This window comes from Protopterus annectens, chromosome 3.part0, assembly GCF_019279795.1.
Source record: "Protopterus annectens isolate FY-2018-M chromosome 3.part0, PAN1.0, whole genome shotgun sequence".
In the NCBI taxonomy this organism is placed as follows: domain Eukaryota; kingdom Metazoa; phylum Chordata; order Ceratodontiformes; family Protopteridae; genus Protopterus; species Protopterus annectens.
The window spans coordinates 66,087,650-66,110,981 of NC_056731.1; the positions used below are offsets into that span (position 1 = coordinate 66,087,650).

Sequence of the window (23,332 nt, forward strand, 5' to 3'; positions counted from 1 at the left end):
TAGTGAGTGTGGTTTCCTTCTCCTCCTGACTGGTTATGCCAGTACTGAGTTGAGAGAGCTTAGCCTCCAGTTTGGCTATATGGTTGCATCTCTCACATGTGTTGGAATTTGCTGGGAGGAGGAGAGGGTTGTCTGTGTACATGAGGCAGTTGTAACATTGTCTCAAGATTCCCAGATTCACCAGCTGGACCGGAGAGGAGATTGACAACTGACCTTTGGACATGCTAAAATAATATTGGGAATTCCTTAATAATTGAAAACAAGGGCCAGTGGGGAGTGAGGGTGTAGCGCTTTTAATTTTTAGTGCTGACTTATATAATTGCTTTAGCAAGCAAGTGCCAGGTAACTTAAGCGCAATGTGTTACAGGTAACTTAAATGCAAAAATGACAAACAGTAACTTTCTTTCAAGTGAAACAAGGAAATAAGTACAGTAAGCGATGCAGATATCACTAGGGATCCACAGAAGCGCTGAGAAGCCGCGTATTAGGTGGAATTAGCGTTCCAGGGAAATAACAAGTAAACAAGCATATAAACAAAGTTAGATTCAGCAGGCCTGGATCTAGTCTATGCTACAGCAAACAAGGTGTACCAATTTCAGTAAGATACAGTTCAAATATTCAGGCACTATAAACCTTTAATCAGAAATTCCCAGCTCAGAAGGGCAGAGTCCAGCCTCTTCTCCCACAAGAGTGCAGACCACGAACCTTCTTAATGTAAAATAACTGGCCTGAAGCCCAAATGCTTAAACCAGAACTAACACACTTTAAGAATAACAGACACTGGGCTCTCAATCAGCAGTTCCCAACTTAGAAGGATGAAAGCTACCTGTCCTGCCACCACAGTGCATGCCACAAACCTTCCTAATGTAAAACAACTGGTCTGAAGCCCAAGTGCTTAGTCCAAAAGACTTAGAATGATAGCTACACTTTAATCAAGTTACTACCAAGCAGTAATAAATACAATTGAATACTTTAGAGAATGTCTGGATTAGTGCTCAAGTTACACAAACAAAGCTAGATCCAGCAGGCCCAAATCCAGTCACATATACACACATACATACACACACACACACACACACACACACACATATGTATGCATACATTTGTGTGTGTATATATACATACATATATATATATATATATATATATATATATATATATATATATATATACACTCATGTGTGTGTGTGTGTGTGTGTGTGTGTGTGTGTATATATATATATATATATATGACCACACACACACATATACATACATACATATATGTATACTCACATATATGTACACACAAAAAACCTTTTCATTAAAAAAAACTATTTAATAAATCCAGAAAGATACCTTTTACAGGAAGAAAGGGACTGGAAGTTTTCCAGTTACAGTGACCTCTCTTTGACAATTTACTGTTACACACATAAAGTTTTTGGGAAGTGATACTATAAAGGGAAATTATAACACTTGGGTAGATGTCTAAACAGTACAATTTACCCTTGGGACAAGGAAAGTCATAAGCTCCTTTATATCTAAGTATTATATGTTTTGAATGGAGATTGCATTTGTGTATGTATGTATGCATGTGTATAATATATATATTTTTCCCCAAAGATATTCCAAGGCTGCCAAGTCTTGACTATTCGTGCCTTGCCAGTACTCTCCCTCAGGACACACCTCCTTTATACAGGACAGCCATACCAGTCAACACTAGAGTACATTTGTAGACATTCATCTAATCTAGTTTACATTTAAAGGACGACTGTGAGCTGCACTGCTTAACATAAAAGGAAAGTTGATTCCAAATGTTTAGGAGATGCTGGGTTATAAATCTTTCCCTCCACCATGTGTTTTTTTTAATCTACACACACACACACACACACACACACACACACAGCTGTTACTGTATTAACTCTTGGTATCAATTCTTGCTGACTTTTTGGACATACATGCTGTGGACCTTTTCTCCCCAGGCCTCCATTGAAAAAGGGCTTATCTTGGCTCAATGGACTATCCCGGTTAAACTACAAATAAATAAATAAAAATAAGTATGTATATAAACACACACACACACACACACACACACACACACACACACACACATATATATATATATATATATATATATATATATATATATATAAATTGGTAACAATTTACATAATATATTTGCACATACATACAAACACAATGCTATCATGCACCAATACTACAAATAATTGTCAAAAAGTACAACTATTTGAGAATAAACTTGGGTATAGTGCAATATGCAACTTCATGAGAATGCTTTAAGGGCCATGAAATGATGTAACAGACTCAGCAATAGGCAATCAAATTACTCTTTAGAAATATAAGCAAGATTTGTACAACATGAAAACAAGCATCCCATGGATGATAAATGCTATTATCAGTCACTACCTGGTTCCAAATCTTGCAGAAAAATTCCTGTTAATCTCACAAAGCAGCAAGAGTAAAAAAAAATGGTAGATTAAGAAGGGGATACCACCAGTTACAATTTAGAGCTCAAGTTGTAGTAAAGATAAAAGTTATATTTATGTATTTTGGCAGTTTTATCTAGTTAGTGGATAGACGAGAACCTGGTTTTAAATGCAAAATTTCTTGTTTGACAAAACAGTGCTGATGCAGAACATAGCAGAAGACACACAAATTCCATTTCAGCTTCATAGAAACAACAAGTTTTTTTACTACTGACAGCCAACATACCGACACTCAGTGTAAATTTAAGGCAGCGCTACAACAGGATATGGAATATAAATCATTTCATCTTTATAAGATGGAGGAGGCAGCAGTAACAGAATATGCTGAAAAGAGAATACAATTACAGTTAGACAGCTGTGGAGTACCAAAAAATGTCTGTCTATGTTAGCAGGCATATACACCGATATGTACTGAGAGAAGCTGTTCTGAGTGGTAGACAACAAAGGATTCACAGGTTCATAGGTTGGTACTAGGCTATCGGCCCTAGGGCCTATACAAGCCTAGCCATAACAATTCCCTGGCTATTTCTTCCCACACTATTTACTTCCCTGGTCCCCTGTCTAGCAGGGTGACTGAGGTGAATTTCCTTTCTCCCATCCAATAGTCAAGGTTCCTTTTGAAGAGGGCCAAGGAGGTTCTCTGCTTGACATGTATGGGCAGTCTATTCCAGAGTCTGGGGAGTCTCTGGGTCAGGAACCTATCCCTCCAGCATGTTTTGTTTATTGTGATGACAAGGTTTAGATCCCTGGAACATGTGGCTCTGAGGGATTGGGATTTCTTTAAATGTAGCATGTCCAACAGCTCTGGGTTTGACATGGCCTTGTATGTTAAGCAGAGATCACCTCTGAGTAGACGATATGCGACAGAGTATAGCTGGAGTTTTTTAAGGCGGTCAGCATAGGGCATCTGCTTTAGGCCTATGATTCTTTTAGTGAGGTATTTCTGCGGCCTTTCCAGTTGTTGCAGATGTCTTGAGGATTACTATTAGGTCTCTGATCGTAATCATAACCAGCTGACAATGTGCCTGAGATGTAGAAGTTAAGAAATTCTTCTCAAAAGAGTAAAGCTCAAGAAGTGAATCTTGACATCTGTGTAGAGAGCAGATAATTGGTTTATGGCAGGAGAGACCTAATCATAATTCTTTGCAGTTTATGGAGCTTTACCTGTTCCTATAAACTACAAGTATTATAAAACAAAAATAAAAGGATAGAGGAATGGTGAGGATGCAGGGAGTAGAGGTGGTGAAGGTGGATGAGTTTTAATACTTGGGATCAACAGTTCAGAGTAATGGTGAGTGTAGAAGAGAGGTGAAGAAGAGAGTACAGGCAGGATGGAGTGGGTGGAAAAGAGTGTCAGGAGTGATTTCTGACAGAAGAGTAAGAGTGAAAGGGAAGGTCTACAAGAGGGTAGTGAGACCAGCTATGTTATATGGGTTGGAGACAGTGGCATTGACAAAAAGGCAGGAGTCAGAGCTGGACGTGGCTGAGTTAAAGATGTTAAGATTTGCACTGGGTGTGACGAGGGTGGACAGGATTAGGAATAAGTATATTAGAGGGTCAACCCAGGTTGGAAGGTTTGGAGATAAAGCCAGAGAGGCAAGATTATATTGGTCTATACATGTGCTGAGGAGGGATGCAGAGTATATTGGGAAAAAGATGCTAAGGATGAAGATGCCAGGTAACAGGAAAAGAGGAAGGCCTAAGATAAGGTTTATGGATGTGGTGAGAGAGAGGGCATGCAGGCGGTTGGTGTGACAGAGCAAGATGCAGAGGACAGTTAGAAATGGAGACAGATGATCCGCTGTGGCAACCCCTAACTGGAGTAGCCGAAAGAAGAAGAAGACGATTATAAAACAAAAGTGTAGGGGTGCCACGTTTTTACAGATCTGACAGCTGTAACACACTTACAGCTGTCAAAGAGAGTGCTCACCAAAGAGGAGCAGCAGGAAGTACAAACAGCTTTAAAAGATGACCTTACAAAAAGAAACAAAGTGTTAACTTTTTTTTAACGCTGTTTGCATTTTCTGATGCTCTTCTGTGGTGGCTGCTGAATGATGTAATGTCCTAGCATTAGTGTGGAGCTTAACAATGACGTAGAAAAGATGCTTAACAAACACAATCTCAGTGTACTATTACACTATATAAACTGGAGACGGCCTTAAGAAATACATGGAAATATTTTTCAACAGGATTGTGCTTGCATGGGCTACAGTATATAAAGTATCAAAAATCATAAACGTGTGGCTGCTGAATTTTATGCAAGATAGTTGTGCAGCTGATAAAGTTATACCAATGCATGAAACTATGTTTCAGCAAAATATGCTTATTCTTGTAAATCTAACACCTTCTACAGCACCGATGAAGGGTTGGTCAACAGCTTATCAATACAACAATACAGTAATGTATAATTACAGAGGTTCATATTTTGGACATCTGAGTTAAGTCGGACTGGCGATAAGCTTGGACAAAGGAAAGGCTCTACTGGAAGCACAGCAGAAAACAAAAGTAATGGTTCTGAAAATTAAGTTCTAAGTGGAACTACTGTGAAAAAGCACACAGAGACACAGGCTTTTGTATATGGTACAATCTGCTGACTCATGAGATGCTCTATTTGAAAACAATGTTATATACTACATTTCCTGCCACAAAAAAACATATAAAGCAAACAAATGGCATCTGCTATAATAGAAAATGGCCCCCAGAACTATGCATTTCTTCGAGATTTGTAAATAAACACAATACAGTACAGAGTCCAGGTACGGGCTTAACGTAAGTATGCTAATCCTGCATCTGGGAGTGCATTAGAATGCAGCACAGGCAAATTGATTGGAGGAGAATATCCAAAGCAAAAAAAAAAAACTCTCCCCTATAACAAAAACAAGGATTTTAAACATTTCTTTACTTAAAATAACTTACCCAGCATTAAGATCATCAAAATGTTACTCTGTTATTGTGTGGAGTCATCTGACAAAAAAACATAGATTCTGAAAAAGCCTACTGTAGTAAGCAAGGTTCCTTTACTCAAAAAGCAGGAGGTGAGATATAGTACTACTCAAGAAACTACAGCAGTAAACTTTTCCACAATTTTACTAAATGTATTTGAAGCCTCCCTTAGCCAAGGTGAAGCCCAGATTCTGTGGCACTTTCTGCAATACATAACACCTCCATATCATATGCAGCTACTATATGTGATCTTAAAACAAGCTTTGAGGAAAATGAATTTGTGGAGGTGTTCTTTCAAAAACTGCAGTTAATAGTCAGTAAATTGGAAGGGCTTGAAATTGTTATAGTGAATATAACCCACCTCCAAAACACAGTTACGGAACTTGAACATCAACAGAAAACTCACAATGAAAAAATAACTTGGAAGAAATATCTGACACTTTGGACACAAGTGTCAACATGCTGCTAAGTGCCACTGCACATGCAAATGATAAAACCAAACATAGTGGCACAATGGGCCATGAGAATTATCTATTCTGAAGGCCAGGATTTTATACTGCACAGGTTCACTCATGCTATGATGCTAGGTGCATCATCAGAATTAACAGGACAGCATATCTTAGTGGCAGACTCCAGTGCTGCCATATTGCTCTTCTTCGCTATCTGCATTAGATCATCTGTCTACATTTAACATACTTGTATGGACAGCACAGAACAGCATCACCACTATACATACGTTCTTCAAAACAGCCCATTTCTCCGAGGTTCGTATGGCTACTGACTGTACCCACATTGCTATCAATGCTCCACCTCCTCCACATGGTGTCCAGGATATCAGCTCAAGGTTTTCCGCTCCATCAACTAGCAGCTGGACAGCAATGCTCAGGGTATTACATATAATGTGTTTGAGTACCATTCAGACAGTTCACAGGATTCCTGCCTCTAGCAGACATGACCTATACTAGCATTTCATGCAGGGAGACTTTCCACATGGTCATCTAGTTGGTACTTGCGCACTTAATATGCTGGTCTGATGAACATAGGTAGCAGGTACTGCATATAAGGGACCACTGTTGTGTTTTGTAGGTGATTCAGGACATGCCTTGGAACCATGGGTGATAACTCTCATCTACACTGTCAGTCCATGAAGGATACATGGGACATTATCAAATGTGTGTTCAGAGTTCTGAAGGCTCATATCCACTACATGGATACTACTGGTGGTGTACTGCAGTATGTGCAACAGACATCAAAATATCTCTGGATTTTGCTGTGCTACACAGCATGGTGCTGTGACAGCAATTAAAACATGGTGACTCCATAGCACTAACAGACCTACCTCTAGCAGCAGTAGAGAGGAGTCAGGTGAGGAGTCAGAGGAAATGACTGCATTGGTACCCTTTGCAAGGTAGATGCGGGCATACTATAGTATATTGCTGGCATACACATTGTGTCTGGGCTACAACTATGGGTCATAACAACACAGAACAAAACAGATACATGCAGTAACACACCAAGGCTATGTAGTCCAGTGCAATGACTGGTCATGTTATCCTTCAAACATTTACCACACCCACAAAGGCCATAGAAGTTGGCAAGGCAAAGTCATCATCATTTGTAAATGTGGGGCACACACTGCCAGACAGCTGAGGAGAGCCAGGGATCATATCATCCAATGAATGGGTGGAGCTTCCATGAGTGAAAACTGTGTGTGTTTACCATATGACCATGCAGCATCAGGACTGGAAGCATCCTGTCAAAGAGATGACATAACACATCTGCAGCATATACAGGAACTCTGCAGTGGCCTCCTATATGGTCTGCCAACAGAATGTCTGAGTCTACAACCCTAAGAATGGGCACAAGTAGCAGAAGTTGTTCATAGCAGGGCTACAGGAGAGTGTGATGGAGTTAAATGGTGAGATCTATGTGACCTGCCCAGTGGGTTGTGACCACACCAGAGCCAGAACATAATCAAGCACAATCATGGAGTGTCCACCCCAAGACAGGAAACGGCTATGGACAGTGTAAACTGTGAAGATGTCTCTGGAATGATGTGTGCCATCTGTGCATGTCTTGCAATGATAGAGCAAAATGCATCTGTCCCTTAGCATAGTCAGAGCAGCCAGTTACCTGTATCCTCATGGTTGCACCAATGGTTGCCAACTGAGCCACCACTGCCCTCAAAAGATGTATCTGCACCAGGTTAGTCTATGACATGTCACATTATATGTGTTGCAAGATGCCCTACAGTCCCTGAAGTTGTTGCACTTCCTCACAAAACCCATAAAGCATGATCAACATCTTTGTCACGGTGAGAGTAGTGCCCATCTGTACCTGGATCACTGACCTGCACATCTGTTGATTGAGGTCAAGGGTGACACCCAACTCCGGGAAAGTCCTGGAAATATAGCGGCAATGGCTACCTACACTATTCTCACTTATGCTGACTGTGCATACTTTGGAGACAGTGTGGTCCTCTGATGTTGTCTGTGATGACACCTGTGTAGTTAGTGTGGGGATGACTGGACAGAGCAAGTGCAAGTCATCACTACTGCAGCCCCAATGTGTCTGGTTAAGAGCTATGCTGACCTATTTGTCTAAGTAAATAATTCACAGTTGTAAGTGCCTACTATAGTAATGGCACATGTTACTACTAAATTGGCACATCCCCTATATACAATTGGGCAGCTGTTTCCAGCCCAGAGCCCACATCCAAACCTCACTAGATATGAAGCTTTGTTTCAACTTCCCCAGTGTGGATACAAGAGATTCAGCTACCTCAGTGATAAGCAGCTGGGTTGGTGGGTCCACCCTCAGTGGTCAATCTGTCTCTGGCAATTTTCTGTACCCTGGTCTTAGCGTGCAGCAACACATAAGTGATCCTAAAACACACCTATATAAGTATCACATTATGACTGTCCACCACAATGACATCCTGCACAAGAAATTTGCTTACTGGCATCAGAGAGAAGGGCTAAAGAGTATTTTGCCATATAGGTATGGTAGTTTATGGCACTAAATACCAAAGTAGCTGAAGAATAGGCTTTCTTCTCCAACCTCTCCACAACTTTACTCTTCGTGTCTGACGGGAGAAGGGAAGTGGAAGGCAACATCTTAGAGGCCTTATCTGCAGACAGAAAAAAAGTAGCAGGATCTACAGAGAGACATTTAAACATAAATGTGGAATCCTCTGGCAACTTACAAAACCCGTCTAGCCTTTTAGGGGCAAGAGGATAGGAATCAGGGCACTTAGAAGTTGCTAGAAAGGCATCTAAAAAAGCTGGTAGCACAGGGGGAACTGCAGATGGAGAAGGGGAATCCATTTGCAGAAGGTTATATCTTTTTTTGAATTTCTGACACCTGGGAGCAATCCCATTTAAAGAACTCCCTCATTTTACCAATGCTATCCCCAAAAGAAACATCCCTCCCTGGAGAATCTGTGCCATTTGAATCTTTCTCCAGGGAAGCATATCCTAAGGCAGATGAAATTTGGGCAGAGTATGCCAGTGATTCATCCCCAGATGAGTCATCATCATCAGATGAAACCTCCACTGAAATCTTCTTTTAGCACACAAAACAATAAGAAAAAACTTATCTGGATCGGAATCTGCAACTTTGCTGAAGAGCAAATGACTAGAGAAGATGTCCTGACTGGCAGCAGAAAAGTTCTGAGGATGGGTGCGTGCTGACATCCACTTTATACCCAACATCCCTTTCTGACTGACATAGGAATGGATCTTTGTGCGACATCGCATGTACCCTACAGTGGCCTTAGACTTTTGTATACTTGCTGGACGTATGAGTCATCTGGCAGTGGACTCCCCCCATGTTATGAATACTGCATCATATGAATAGAAGGACAGCTGCAGCTATAACACAATGCATTATTAGCCACAGTCAGTACTATGATGCTCATATCTGATTGTTCTTAGGCTGGGAGGACATGTGCACTATATGCATTTACACAACCAATGTGAAGCCCAGTATCACTGCCTGGCCATGCTATTGTTACTCTGCATCATGTTACTATGCTACCCAGTGACAGCCATCACATGGTGTCCAGTACGTGTGACCATGCATGCCATGGTACCATTGTACTGTTCATTTTGACCTTCAGAGTGGATATAGCCTTTTCAGGCACAAGTTCAACGGGTCTCCCATATGCAGCAGCAAGGAAAGCAAGATCCTCCTATACAGGCCTACTTCAGTAGACTGAACGTTCACTTACTCGACATTCATATTGCTGAGACAAACGCTCTTGGAGTTGGTATATTTAGTTGGGGGGGTTGTGGGTTGAAGCCCCCACATGGCTAGGTTTACCTTCCTTCGGTTTTACTTTTTTTCAGAATGGCCAAGCAGTTACTTACCTGGAATGGAAAGTCGGTGTTATGCGGTTGTTAGCCTTTTCATCTTGGCAATATGAAAGCCAGGTAAGTGAATGTTCGGTCACCATCTACCTGAAACAGACCTCTCGTATACCTGATGCACAGAGACCATAGGGGGAACCTGCTAGGGAAGTATGAGGGTCCCCCTGTATATATAAAAAAAAAAAAGATGTGTGATACTAGCCTGCCAGAGAATTAAGTACCGCCACTGGCATTACCAGCTCTAGCAAGCAATGCAGGCAAAAGTACAATGATCAGCAGTGGCACTACCTGGACTCTATCTGCAAGTTGGAGTCAGAGGTGAGTTTAGAGGTAGCCACTTAATCATTCTATGTACTCTACACACTTGGTTTGGCACTGTGCATTAGGCCTATTGCCTGCAGCTGTAATCAACTTCTGTTGTCAAGGATATGCTGCACTGATTACTATTTCTTTTATGTTTTACAGCAGCTGAGGAGATACAGGTGAATAGTGTGGTCTGTTTAAAGATTCATGACAGACTTTCCTGGAGGCAGGGTAAGTGTAGTGTAATTAATATAATCTGAATTTGTTGTATTTTCTTTCATTTTATTTTTTCTACCATCAGCCATGGTGCAGGCCCTCTGTTTAGTTACCGCAGCAGCCCTAGTTCTGTCTCTCTACAAGGACACCTAGAGGGCTCACTGGCAGACTCTGTGACCACATCTTGGGAGGGGAGCAAGAAGAGCTCTCCTCTGAGTGTGGTCAAGAGGAGTCTTCCTTGGTCACCCACTGTGAAATGTGGAGGCTAGTGAGGACAGAGGTGAATTAGCAGCTGGATGTCTGGCAATCTGCAGCATCTCCTTACGTAGCTGAGTTGCACAGCCAGTGGGTCCTATCCACTGGGCCACAAGAAGTGGCACCTGCTCATGATTTCAGCAAAGGAGGTGACTTTACATCTGGGTGTCCTCCACTCTGGGCTGGTCAGTCAGCTGGTCTTGTGTGTTACTCTCCATCCCTTGTTTGTAGTCCAGTTTTCCCCATCACTACTAGTCCACTCTCTGTCAGCTCACATTTCTCACCTGTTTCCCTAATGTGTCACTACCTCCTGTCAGTCTTTGCACTGTATACATGTCTGTCTATGCCTCCTTTCCAATACATGTCTTGCACTTTCTCCTTGCTATCTTTCCCCTCCAGCCATCTAAAAGAAATGAAAATAGGGCAACTGCCCCCCCCCCAAAAAAAAGTATATATTTCTAGCCAACACACCTGTCTTCTTTTCCTTATGTCCTTTTGTGTGTTCCACTGCCTGTCCTTTTCTATTTCTCACTGCATTATCTTCTCATTGTCTCTTCATTTATATGATAAAATGACTCTGCACTTTGCTGTAGCACCTTTGTATGGACTAATCTCAGTGAATGAGTCACAGTTATGGAGTACTTCAATGTACATATGAATGCACAAAGTATCAGGAATGTCAACTGCCTAATGCTTTCACTTTGGTCACATGACCAATAGCATGGTAGCTACAGCACTGTAGTTAATGCTATTATCACAACCTCAAAGTTTCATTACGCAGTCTCTCCCTGGCATGACTCAATTATACTTGCATTTATTTATACCCAAGAGGCTGTGTGGACTACATTAGGCTAAATTCTCCACATTATTTAGCTCTCCATAGTGGCATTAGACTTTCTGAATACATCTGGTCAGTGTTTTACTTATTTTTAGAGTCTATTAAATTCTACCAAGGCAATGCATTACAGTTTTCAAGACACAGCTACAGTTTAGGTCCACATGTCTAAGCTGCAGTGGTTTAACTCTTGGCCATTATTCAAAGTATAAACTCTATAAAAAAGATTTACATAAGCAGTGTTATCAGTTACTCCATTAATAGAAGCCGCTTTCAACAGATTTTAATGCTGACCAAAATGAGTGGCTTGAGTCTGGCTTTTTTTTTAAATTTTATATCTACATAACAGATAGGAGATGTGGGGTTGTAGATGGATGAATAAACAGATAGGAGACCCATTATTTAATATGTCATTTTATATGATCTGGACCAAACTGTATTCTTTCTTCATAGCAAGCTAAGTCCTCACTGTCCTTGCAGTTCAATAAATATGCAATACTGAGAAAATATTGTTTCAGACTACATCAAAAGGAATATTTTGTAACTGAAAAAGAACATTCAATCCAACAAAGGAGGAAATGAAAAATACCATACAATGTATAAGGTAAGGAACATCACAAAATGTAACTATTTTATGTCAAAATTACAGCTTTTACTCATTGTTGCTTTAACAGTTGTCTGTTATATGGCACGTCTATCGAGAATAATCGCTGTCATGTTTAGATTCTGATAAACTGTTTCAAAGCAGTGCTACCGAGAACTGAAAAACATGTTAAATGCTCACAAATACCATACAGTGATTACTATACAATACTACAGGAATGTAAGACAGCCATGCTAAGAATAACAGTGAAGTTCATCCTCTTATCATAGGTACTTACCCTAAATGAGAACTCCAGGTTCTCTCCACCCCACACTTCCATACCAGTGTCGTATGCACCAAGGTATTGAAAATACTTCTTGCTAACAGCAAACAGACCTCCAGCCATAGTTGGTGACCTGGATAACAAAATGAGATACTTATAAGTATGAAACAATTCCGAGAGACAACCAATATACTCATTCAAATAACATTCTCTATCACTTATGAACTATGCTTTAATGTAATAGTGTCATCATATTAATAAACAAGGCACATCTTACTTCTCAATGCTCTGGTTGTATGACCCTAACAGGTACTAAGACAACTTGGCAACGTTTTTCTTTCCATGGGCTGTCCCAAGCCCATAATCAAGCAAAGCATAGACTACCCTTCCCTTCCCATCAAGCATACAAGTGCATGGAATAAAACTTGGCAGCAACAGTTACAGTCAGTTTCTTTACCTTCTACCTTTTTGCCCTAGTCTTACAACAGTATTTCTTTCAGCTACCAATCTGAATTCTGATGGTCTAAAGACATGAAAGTTACCCAAATGGAAAAAGATTTGTTTACTTTTGTTGACCAGGTTAATCCCACTAGGTATGGCTTACTTTCACAGCAGACCAGTATATTATTGAGCTTGGCTAGGGGGAAATCTGGCCAGAATACTAAGGAGTTTTTAGTACTCTGCATATTATTCAGCTTGGCTAGGGGGAAATCTGGCCAGAATACTAAGGAGTTTTTAGCACTCTGCATTGCCAGTAGGGGAAAAATGAAAGATGATGACACACACGAACAGTTTATCAGCAGAAGAATTAGTTGTATGAACTGAGACTAGTGGATTCCAGTTAAGGACTCGGAGTTGTGATGGATTACCTGATACGGTTCCGATTGATTTATTTAATGAAATTGGAGTTTATGCATAAAGCACTGTCGACTGAAGAGATATATGCATCCCAAGTCTGAAGTTTTATTTCATCTGGAAATGTGCTTGTAGATGTCTTGAGATTTGAAAGGTCACACAGATGGAACACGTTAGCACAGGGTAACAACATGCAAGGATCTGTAGGCTATGAAAGTTGTGGAAAAAACAAAAGCATCCAAAATTGTGTTGTGGCGCTCTAAATTGAAAGCAAGTGCTTTCTCCTCCATTTTGCATGGATATGAAGGGAGGTAGAAATCTTTCAGCTTCCATGTATGAAATCACTCTTAAGACTTGTACCTAAAAATGATACTTTGGTTACTGTGTTGTTTGGGAGAATGCGATAAAACCAAACAGTAATTTGATTACTGAGTCATTCGGAAGAATGTCATAAAACCATCTGAGGTTTTCAGCTTATAAAAAAAGACTAATTATTCATTTGGGTGCCGAGATTATTACTAATGGGATTTCTGAGACTTTTGACTTGGCATCAAATGTTGTAGCTTATTTTACTACCCAGCCACTGGGGATGCACAAGCCAGTGCATTTCTTTGTGCCAGTCCCAAGCCCAGATAAATGGGGAGGGTTACGTCAGGAAGGGCATCCGGTGAAAAACCTCTGCCAAATAACATATGCGGACAACAATACAGATTACAATACCGGATCGGTCGAGGCCCGGGTTAACAACAACCGCCACCAGTACTGTTAGCCAACAGGGTGCTGGCAGAAATTGGGCTACTGCTGGCCAAAGAAGAAGAAGAGGGGGAAGGCATGCCCGAAAGCAGAAAGAGAGGAGGAAGGTTAGGAATGTAGTAGTGAAGGTAGGAACTTTGAATGTTGGCAGTCTGGCTGGTATAGGGAGAGAGCTAGCTGATATGATGGAGAGAAGGAAGGTTGATATATTGTCTGTGCAAGAGACCAGATGGAAGGGGAGTAAGGCCAGGTGTATAGGAGGTGGGTTCAAATTGTTCTATCATGGTGTGAGTGGGAGGAGAAATGGTGTAGGGGTTATCCTGAAGGAACAGTATGCCAAGAGTATTTTGGAAGTGAAAAGAGTGTTGGATAGAGTAATGTTTATGAAGTTGGAAATTGATGGTGTAATGATGACTGTTGTTAGTGCATACGCTCCGCAAGTTGGGTATGCGATGGATGAGAAAGAAAAATTTTGGAGTGAGTTGGATGAAGTGGTGGTGAGTGTACCCAAGGGTGAGAGACTGGTGATTGGAGCAGATTTCAATGGGCATGTCCGTGAAGGGAAGAGGGGATGAGGAAGTGATGGGCAGGTATGGTGTTAAGGAGAGGAATGCAGAAGGTCAGATGCTAGTGAATTGTGTGAAAAGGATGGTCATGGCTGTGGTGAATATGTATTTTAAGAAGATGGAGGCGCATAGGGTGATGTACAAGAGTGGAGGAAGATGCACACAGGTGGATTATATCCTATGCAGGAGGGCCAGTCTGAAGGAGATTGGAGACTGTAAAGTGGTGACAGGGGAAAGTGTAGTTAGGCAGCATAGAATGGTGGTCTGTAGGATGATGTTGGTGATCAAGAAGAGGAGGACAAGTGTTACAGCAGTGCAAAGGATCAAATGGTGAAAGTTGAAAAAGGGTGATTTTGAGGTGGAGTTCAGGGAAGAGTTAAAACAGGCACTGGGGGGCAGTGAAGAGTTACCAAATAGCTGGGTAACTACAGCAGAGATGGTAAGGGAGACAGCTAGAAAGGTGTTTGGTGTGACATCTGGACAGAGGAAGGAGGACAAGGAGACCTGGTGATGGAATGAGGAAGTACAAAAGAGTATACAGAGGAAGAGGCTGGTGAAGAAGTGGGATTGTCAGAGAGATGAAGAAAGTAGACAGGAGTATAAGGAGATGAAGAACATGGCAAAGAGAGAGGTGGCGAAGGATAAGGCATATGGAGAGTTGTATGAAAGGTTAGACACTAAAGAGGGAGAAAAGGACCTGTACCGATTGGCTAGACAGAGGGACCGAGCTGGGAAAGATGTGCAGCAGGTAAGGGTGATAAATGATAGTGAGGGAAACATTCTCACAAGCGAGGAGAGTGTGTTGAGCAGATGGAAAGAGTACTTTGAGGGGCTGATGAATGAAGAGAATGAGAGAGAGAGAAGACTGGATGATGTGGGGATAGTTAATCAGGAAGTGAAACAGATTAGCAAGGAGGAAGTATGGACAGCTATGAAGAGGATGAAGAACGAAAAGACTGTTGATCCAGATGACATACCAGTGGAAGCATGGAGGTGCTTAGGAAAAATGGCAGTGGAGTTTTTAACCAGATTGTTTAATGAGATCTTGGAAAGTCAGAGGATGCCTGAGGAGTGGAGAAAAAGGTGTTTTGGTACCTATTTTTAAGAATAAGGGTGATGTGCAGAACTGTAGTAACTACAGAGGGATAAAACTGATCAGTCACAGCTTGAAGTTATGGAAAAGAGTGGTGGAAGCTAGGTTAAGAAGGGAGGTGATGATTAGTGATCAGCAGTATGGTTTCATGCCAGGAAGGAGCACTACAGATGCAATGTTTGCTCTGAGAGTGTTGATGGAGAAATATAGAGAAGGTCAGAAGGAGTTGCATTATGTCTTTGTGGACTTGGAGAAAGCATATGATAGGGTGCAAAGAGAGGAGTTGTGGTATTGTATGAGGAAGTCAGGAGTGGCAGAGAAGTATGTAAGAATGGTACAGGATATGTACAAGGGTAGTGTGACAGTGGTGAAGTCTGCAGTGGGAGTGACAGATGCGTTTAAGGTGGAGGTGGGATTACATCAAGGATCAGCTCTGAGCCCTTTCTTATTTGCAATGGTGATGGGCAGGTTGACAGAAGAGATCAGACAGGAGGCCCCATGGACTATGATGTTTGCAGATGACATTGTGATCTGTAGTGAGAGTAGGGACCAGGTTGAGGAAACCCTGGAGAGGTGGAGATATGCTCTAAAGAGGACAGGAATAAAGGTCAGCAGGACTAAGACAAAATATGTGTGTGTGAATGAGAGGGAGGATAGAGGAATGGTGAGGATGCAGGGAGTAGAGTTGGTGAAAGTGGATGAGTTTAAGTACTTGGGATCAACAGTTCAAAGTAAAGGTGAGTGTGGAAGAAAGGTGAAGAAGAGAGTACAGGCAGGGTGGAATAGGTGGAGAAGAGTGTCAGGAGTGATTTGTGACAGACGGGTACCAGTAAGAGTGAAAGGGAAGGTCTACAAGAGGGTAGTGAGACCAGCTATGTTGTATGGGTTGGAGACGGTGGCACTGACAAAAAGGCAGGAGTCAGAGCTGTAAGTGGCAGAGTTAAAAATGTTAAGATTTGCACTGGGTGTGACAAGGATGGACAGGATTAGGAATTAGTATATTAGAGGGTCAGCTGAGGTTGGACGATTTGGAGACAAAGTCAGAGAGGTGAGATTGAGTTGGTTTGGACATGTACTGAGGAGGGATGCTGGGTAAATTGGGAAAAGGATGCTAAGGATAGAGCTGCCAGGTAAGAGGAAAACGGGACGGTCTAAGATAAGGTTTATGGATGTGTTGAGAGGGGACATGCAGGTGGTTGGTGTGACAGAGCAATATGCAGAGGACAGGAAGAAATGGAAATAGATGATCTGCTGTGGCGACCCCTAACGGGAACAGCTGAATGAGAAGAAGATTTTACTGCAAAACAAGAAAAATCTCCTAGGAATACATTTATGTTTCAGAACTTTGGTATTCAGCAGTGTGATAATTTTGCACTGATAACTCTGATGTGGAGGTTATAAGGACTCACTTGCAAAATGAATGTGAATCTATTTCTGTACTTAAACAGCTTAAAGATCTAAAGAAATATGGATTGGTAGGTGGAAAGCTTCAGTGAATTTAAAAATATGTGACAACAAACTTGTTACTTTCTCAAATGTTTGTTCTATAAATGGTTATTGGGAAGCACTGTTATACTTTTCAACCCAAATCCTGCTTTCATCTTGGGGACTAAGGTAATTTAATATGTGAATGCTCCAGGCTGAAAAGTAAGCACTAAGAAATGGCATCACATGAAAACTAATAATGTTTTACTTCTTGTGCTAAATGTGGGAGACACCACTCAGTCTTAGATCAGATGTACAGCTGCCCTTATTGAGGGGGAAAAGTTACATGATGATAAAGTACTGAACTGCTGTGTGGAAAACACTACGGAGTTCAGGTAGAAAATGCCCAAGATATGGTTAGTAATATCACTTTATTGTTAGTTTCTTCTTAACTCAGTTTAGCTTTTATTGAACTTCCTGCTACAAAAAGTATGCTTCTTGTTGTACACAGTACGTTTGAGGTACTGGACAGTGAAGGGGGACTTGAGGGTGATGTTGAATTAGAAGAGGACACGACTGCTAAAGAAGGGACTACTGGAAAGAAAGTTACACAGATGAAGATAAAAAACATGAGATGAAGTATTTAAAAGAAGAGAAGGAGAGTGATAATGGATAAAGTTAGCCTTCACTCTTTCAATGTTGATTGCATTATAACCCTCATAGATGTTTGTGTTGTTATGGTTTCACTCTGTTGTGTATGACACTATGTTGGTTGGACAGATGTTACATTAATGTAATATAAAGGCAGTCTTTCGATGCATTTTTTAAAAGGAAAGTTGCATCTTTTGGAAAGGCTGCATGCTCTAGCACTGAGGTTTTGTTTAGAAAATAGGTAGGAACAATTCTGCACACCATTACTTTTGGAGAATGAAAGTTGCATTTAGTTAGATGTTTCTATATGCAATAACTATTTTTCTTTTTTCTTTACACCCCTACAATCCATACAATGTCTTTTGGAAGACAATAGTCTGAACATCTTAAATCATGTTACAATTAATATACCTATATAGGGAGAAAGATTATACTTAAAAATGACTTGACCTGGGAGTGGTTTATTTCCCAGTACCCAATTTGGAGGGTTATTTTATATTTTTCATCATTTTTGATGATATAATATAGTGTTAAAGTCAAAAATGCTTGTGTGGGAAAGGGAGGACATCACATACCCTTTACTGTTAACTGCAATAGTGACAGAGATTAACTTATAATGACTTGCTTGTTGGGTACGAATAGTCTATCATGATATACTCAAAAGGATTCAGTCAGTTGTGAAATTTGTACAGGATATGTGCAGATGCAATAACTCATGTTGTTACATTGTGCAAAACTGGCATGCAAAGAATTTTACTCAAAGAAACAGGAGCGTTTGGAATCAGGGCTTACTAAGCAAAATTACATGTCATTTTACATCTTTTGAAGAGAAATACACCACCTGGAAAAATGGCACAGGTCATGGTTGTGACACTGCTATGATTGATGACCAAATTATTGCTTTCTGAAAGTGTGAAATGAAAGGTATTCATAGGAGGTTACTGAGACAGCAATGACATGGTGTGGGATGGTAAAATGGAGCAACTGATGAAATGTACGATTAATGCATTGTGTCATACTGACTCTAAGATTCTGACGAAATTATTACAGATTCCGTTAGCAAAAGTTACGATGAGGTTTTAGAAAAATGACATCTATGATGTGAAAAGTAGGGCACAAGACAACTTTAAGTGATACAGTGATTATAACCAGAGGAACAACTGCTGGAACAGTGTTACAATGTGATATTTGTAAGGCTTCTGATACCACTAATCATAAAGTTCTATGAGATCTTTGTGACTGCTATGGTTTTGGAATGAAGCTTAGGGCATGTTTTTGTTTATTCCCATACTACACTCATTCCTTTGGTTAACAGGTATTTTAGTTCTAAAATTTTTATGAAAAGCGGTACTAAGCAGGGTTAGCAGGTAGTGGCATAATTTTAGGTTAAGCTACAAAAAGAATAGTATGTGCGAGTGTAAATGTGACTTGGAAGCAGATAAGTGTTGGTATAGAACTGCCAGTTGTGCTGAAATATATTTTATGTGGGATACTGTGCGTCTTATAGAGAGCCTTAGCTCCTATGGGGTTACAACTTAATAAACAAACAGTAAAGATTCTGTGGATATGTTGAGGACAGTGAGATACTGTTCCCTGTTGGGAATTACTCTGGACACAATAGATGTTATTCTTCGGGACTGGTAAAAAATATGGGGAGATTGTTAATATGTGGAAATGTTTAAGGTTTCTTATTAATAAAGGTCAAATTCTGTAATATTAATGTAGTATTAAGTTAATTTAGTTTGCATGGCGGTGTGCTCGTTTTCTTTACTGGGCTCCAGATTATACCCTGTTATGAAAATACTAGTCGATAATACAAAAGAAAACTGTGGTATGGATCGAATTAATCCAGTTGCTTTCTTGGTACTATTCAGGTTGTGTGTGTGTGTGTGTGTGTGTATATATATCAAATGTTTTATTATTAAAATTAATCTTAGGCAGGAAATGCTTTAGTCTGGGGAAGTAAGAGTGCATACCTTAACAGTAAATGTTCTAATAGAGGACTGTTGCAGTAGCTTAAGTTACATGGGTCTTACCCATGCAGCTGTCCAGCTTTATAAAGCATTGGCAGCCTTCTACTAGCTCCAACAGTCAGGGGCTCTTACAGAGCTTCTACAAAAGTACAGTTGGAATGCAAAACTCTTCAGAACACTGTTTTGCCCAGGAGGGAGGCAAGATCCCTGAAGAATCATGCTAGGAAACATCAAAACAGTAATTTTATACAAAAAGCAGTAGTACGGTCCATACCCTGGCAACACCAAAATAACCCATGTAAGAAAAGGGAGCTGGAGGTGTGGCTATTGCAACAGTGATCTATTACAGCAGCCACTTATACACAGATCATAGCTGCAGTATACTAAGATGTGTTGGTAGATTACCATAGCTTAGGGACTGCAGCTTAATGGTGCAGTGGTTAACGTTGTTGCCTCACAGCAAGAGGTCCTTCAGTTTGATTCACAGCTGGGGTACCTTCTGTGCAGAGTCTCCATGTACTCTCTGCATTTGTGTGAGTTTCCTCCTGGTACTCTGGTTTCCTCCCACATTCCAAAGACATGCATCTGGAGCATTTCTCCCCAGGCCTCTGTTGAAAATAGGCTCTGTCTTAGTCAGACTTTCTGGTCAACAAATGTTAAATAAAATAAAGAAAGAAGAATGAAGAAGACTAATAACTAAGTTTCCATGAGCCCCTGGAGAATGGTCCTAGCAAAGCCTGTTCTGGACCTGGAAAAGGAATATAGTTGGCAGTGCTTTTTACAGTACCTACAGAGGACCAAGTTGTGGCCTTTAGTATACCTCAAGAGTTTACCCCTCTTCACAAAGCCACTGAAGAAGCCAGTACCCTTGCACAATGAGCTGTAACTCTGCCTGGAAGTGTCCTATTGTGGCAAGTATAACTAAAAAAAAAGAAGTTATATACCTACCATAATGTTCCATGTTAGTTGTCTTCTTCTCACCTTCTTTCTTGCTGGTTGGGTTCGGAGCCAATCCTCGGTTCCGACTCGGCCACCTTCAAAAGCTCGAGAGCTGCTTACTGGCTCGAGGCCCCCCTATATCCCATGATGCCTGGCGCTAGCCCAGATCTCATTTGGTAAGTCTAACTGCAGACATAATACTAAATTAATGCTATCCTAGAATGCATAATTCCTACTGGGGAGACTACTAAGCAGAAGGAAATAGCCAGAGAAGACTCAGCCAGTGCAAAAACAAGAGGAACTCTTCTCGGTCCACTAGGATAGGGGGATGGAGGGTGGGAAGCAAGAAAGAAGGTGAGAAGACAACTAGCATGGAACGTTATGGTAGGTACATAACTTCTTTATGTTAAGTTGTCTATCTTGCCTTCATTCTTGCTGGTTGGGACAGCGTCCCTAGCACCTAAAATCCTGGGTGGCTCATCGGAAAAGACTCTTCAGAACAGTGGAACCAAAATCAGCTCTGCTCCTGGAAACCAAATCTAACTTGTAATGCGAAATGAAAGTATGTGGGTTGGCCCATGTAACCGCAGCACAAATAGATTCCATGGGCAACCTAGCCTGAAAAGCCACTGAAGTGGCTAAAGCTCTGGTGGAGTGACTCTTTGGTTTGACCGGTAATTCTTTATTCCTGAGTTGGAATATGAACGTGATGATAAAAGACAACCACCTGGATAAGGTCACCTTGGAGACCGGAAGCCCCTGTTTACCTACTGCATAAGACAGGAACAGTTGATCTGATTTTCTAAAGTCTTTGGTTCTATGTAAATATAAGTGTAGTTGCCTGTGAACATCTAACTGATGCAACTTATACTCCGCTCTGTTGGAGTGGTCAGGGAAAAACACAGGAAGGTCTATGGACTGATTCAAGTTACTCTCTGAAGAGACCTTAGGAAGGAAGGAAGGATTAGTGCTCAGAGCAACCCTGTCATTGTGGAACACGAGGTATGGAGGTCGGATAGAAAGAGCCTGTAGTTCCGAAACTCTTCTGGCTGAAGTAATAGCTACCAGAAAAAGGGTTTTCCAAGATAAGAACTTCAGTGAACAAGAAGCTGGAGGTTCGAAAGGGGGCAAAATTAGTGAAGCTAAAATCAAATTTAGATCCCACGGTGGTGGAGGATCTCTCACTGGGGGCCTGAGCAGAGTGGTTCCTTTGAGAAAGGCTTTACAGAGCTTATGGGACATGATATTGTTTTCCGACAGGCCAATGTGAAAATTTTGAATTGCCGCTAACTGAACTCTAATTGTAGTGGAAGCGGACCCACCATGGAAGAGCTCCACAAGAAATTCCAAAATGGAGTGTACGGGAGCTGAAAAGGGGTCAATACTTTTTGCCTCTGCCCAGGAAGAAAAACGTTTCCACTTACTAGCGTAAGTTTTTCTGGTCGTAGACTTGTGTGACGACAAAAGGATTTCACGCACAGAGGGGGAGATATCTGGGAGCCTGGCTAAGGTTGGAAGTGGAACAGCCACGCTGTGAGTTGGAGAGAGTGCAGGGATTGGTGCAGCCCACCCGACTGATGAATCAGGTGGTCTGAAACTAGGTCCAGAGTCCAAGGCTGTTCGAGAAGATAGCGATGCAGGAACGGAAACCATATTTGTCGAGGCCAGTAAGGGGCAATGAGGATCATTTTGCAACCCAAAACAGTAGCCTTCTGAATTAGCTTCGGTATGAGGGGGAAAGGAGGGAATGCATAAAGAAGTCCCTGGGGCCAATCCTGGACTAGGGCGTCTCTGGGGGAAGGCCCATGAAGTGGAAGGAGAGAGAAGAAATTGCTGCACTTGCGGTTGAAGAGAGTTGCAAAAAGGTCGCAGCAAGGTTGGCCCCATCTGCGGAAGATTTGGTCCGCAATTACCTTGTTCAGAGACCACTCGTGAGGCATGAGAATTGCACTGCTCAGTCTGTCTGCTATGACGTTGGACCTCCCAGGGATGTGCGTTGCAATCAGAAACCGTTGGGAAGAGATCGCCCACTGCCAGAGTCTGAGAGCTTCTCGACATAGGGGGTAGGACCTGGTTCTGCCCTGCTTGTTGATGTACCACACTACGGACATATTGTCCGTTTGAACTGCAATGGTCCCAGTAGGAAGAGAGTCCTGAAGAGCCTGCAACGCTAAGAGCACGACCCCCATCTCCAAGACATTTATGTGCAGATGATACTCGTGAGGTTGCCAGGTCCCTTGGACTGTTCTGCCCTGACAATGCCCCCCCCACCCAATCAGGGAAGCGTCCGTGGTCACTGGAGGGGGGAGAACAAATGGTCTGCCGTGGCGCACTGATGTGGAGACCATCCACCACGCAAGATGCTTCTTGCATGCCTGAGTGATCATAATCATGTAAGACATGGGAAGTTGCTGAAAGGACCACTGGGTGAAAAGAAGCCACTGCAGGATCCTCATGTGAAAACGAGCTAGAGGGACAAGTACGATCGCTGCTGCCATGAGACCTAGCGTTTGAAGGACAAACCTGGCTTGAATCCTTTTGCATGTTAATAAAACCTTGACATGCTGATGAATCACTAACACCCTGTCTGGTGGGAGGCTCGCTAACATGTCTTTGGTACTTAAATTTGCACCTATAAAGGTGATAGATTGACAGGGCGACAATGCAGACTTTTCAAAATTTATTGTGATACCTAGCCTGGAGCAAGTGTGGATGGTGCAGTCTCTGGCTCGCAGAAGGTGATGTCTGGTGGTAACAGTGAGGAGCCAGTCGTCGAGATATGGAAACACCAGGAATCCTTGCC

The 23,332-nt window shown here is 41.6% G+C and overlaps 1 protein-coding gene across 1 annotated transcript in view; it reads right to left on the reverse strand.

Annotated features, from left to right (window-relative positions):
• GALNT12 (polypeptide N-acetylgalactosaminyltransferase 12) overlaps window positions 1–23,332 on the reverse strand; it is a 465,398-nt gene that overhangs the window by 252,920 nt on the left and 189,146 nt on the right. Inside the window, exon 5 of the mRNA XM_044065498.1 lies at window positions 12,290–12,407. Within this exon, the coding sequence (XP_043921433.1) occupies window positions 12,290–12,407 (118 nt within the window). The remainder of the gene's footprint in view (window positions 1–12,289; window positions 12,408–23,332) is intronic.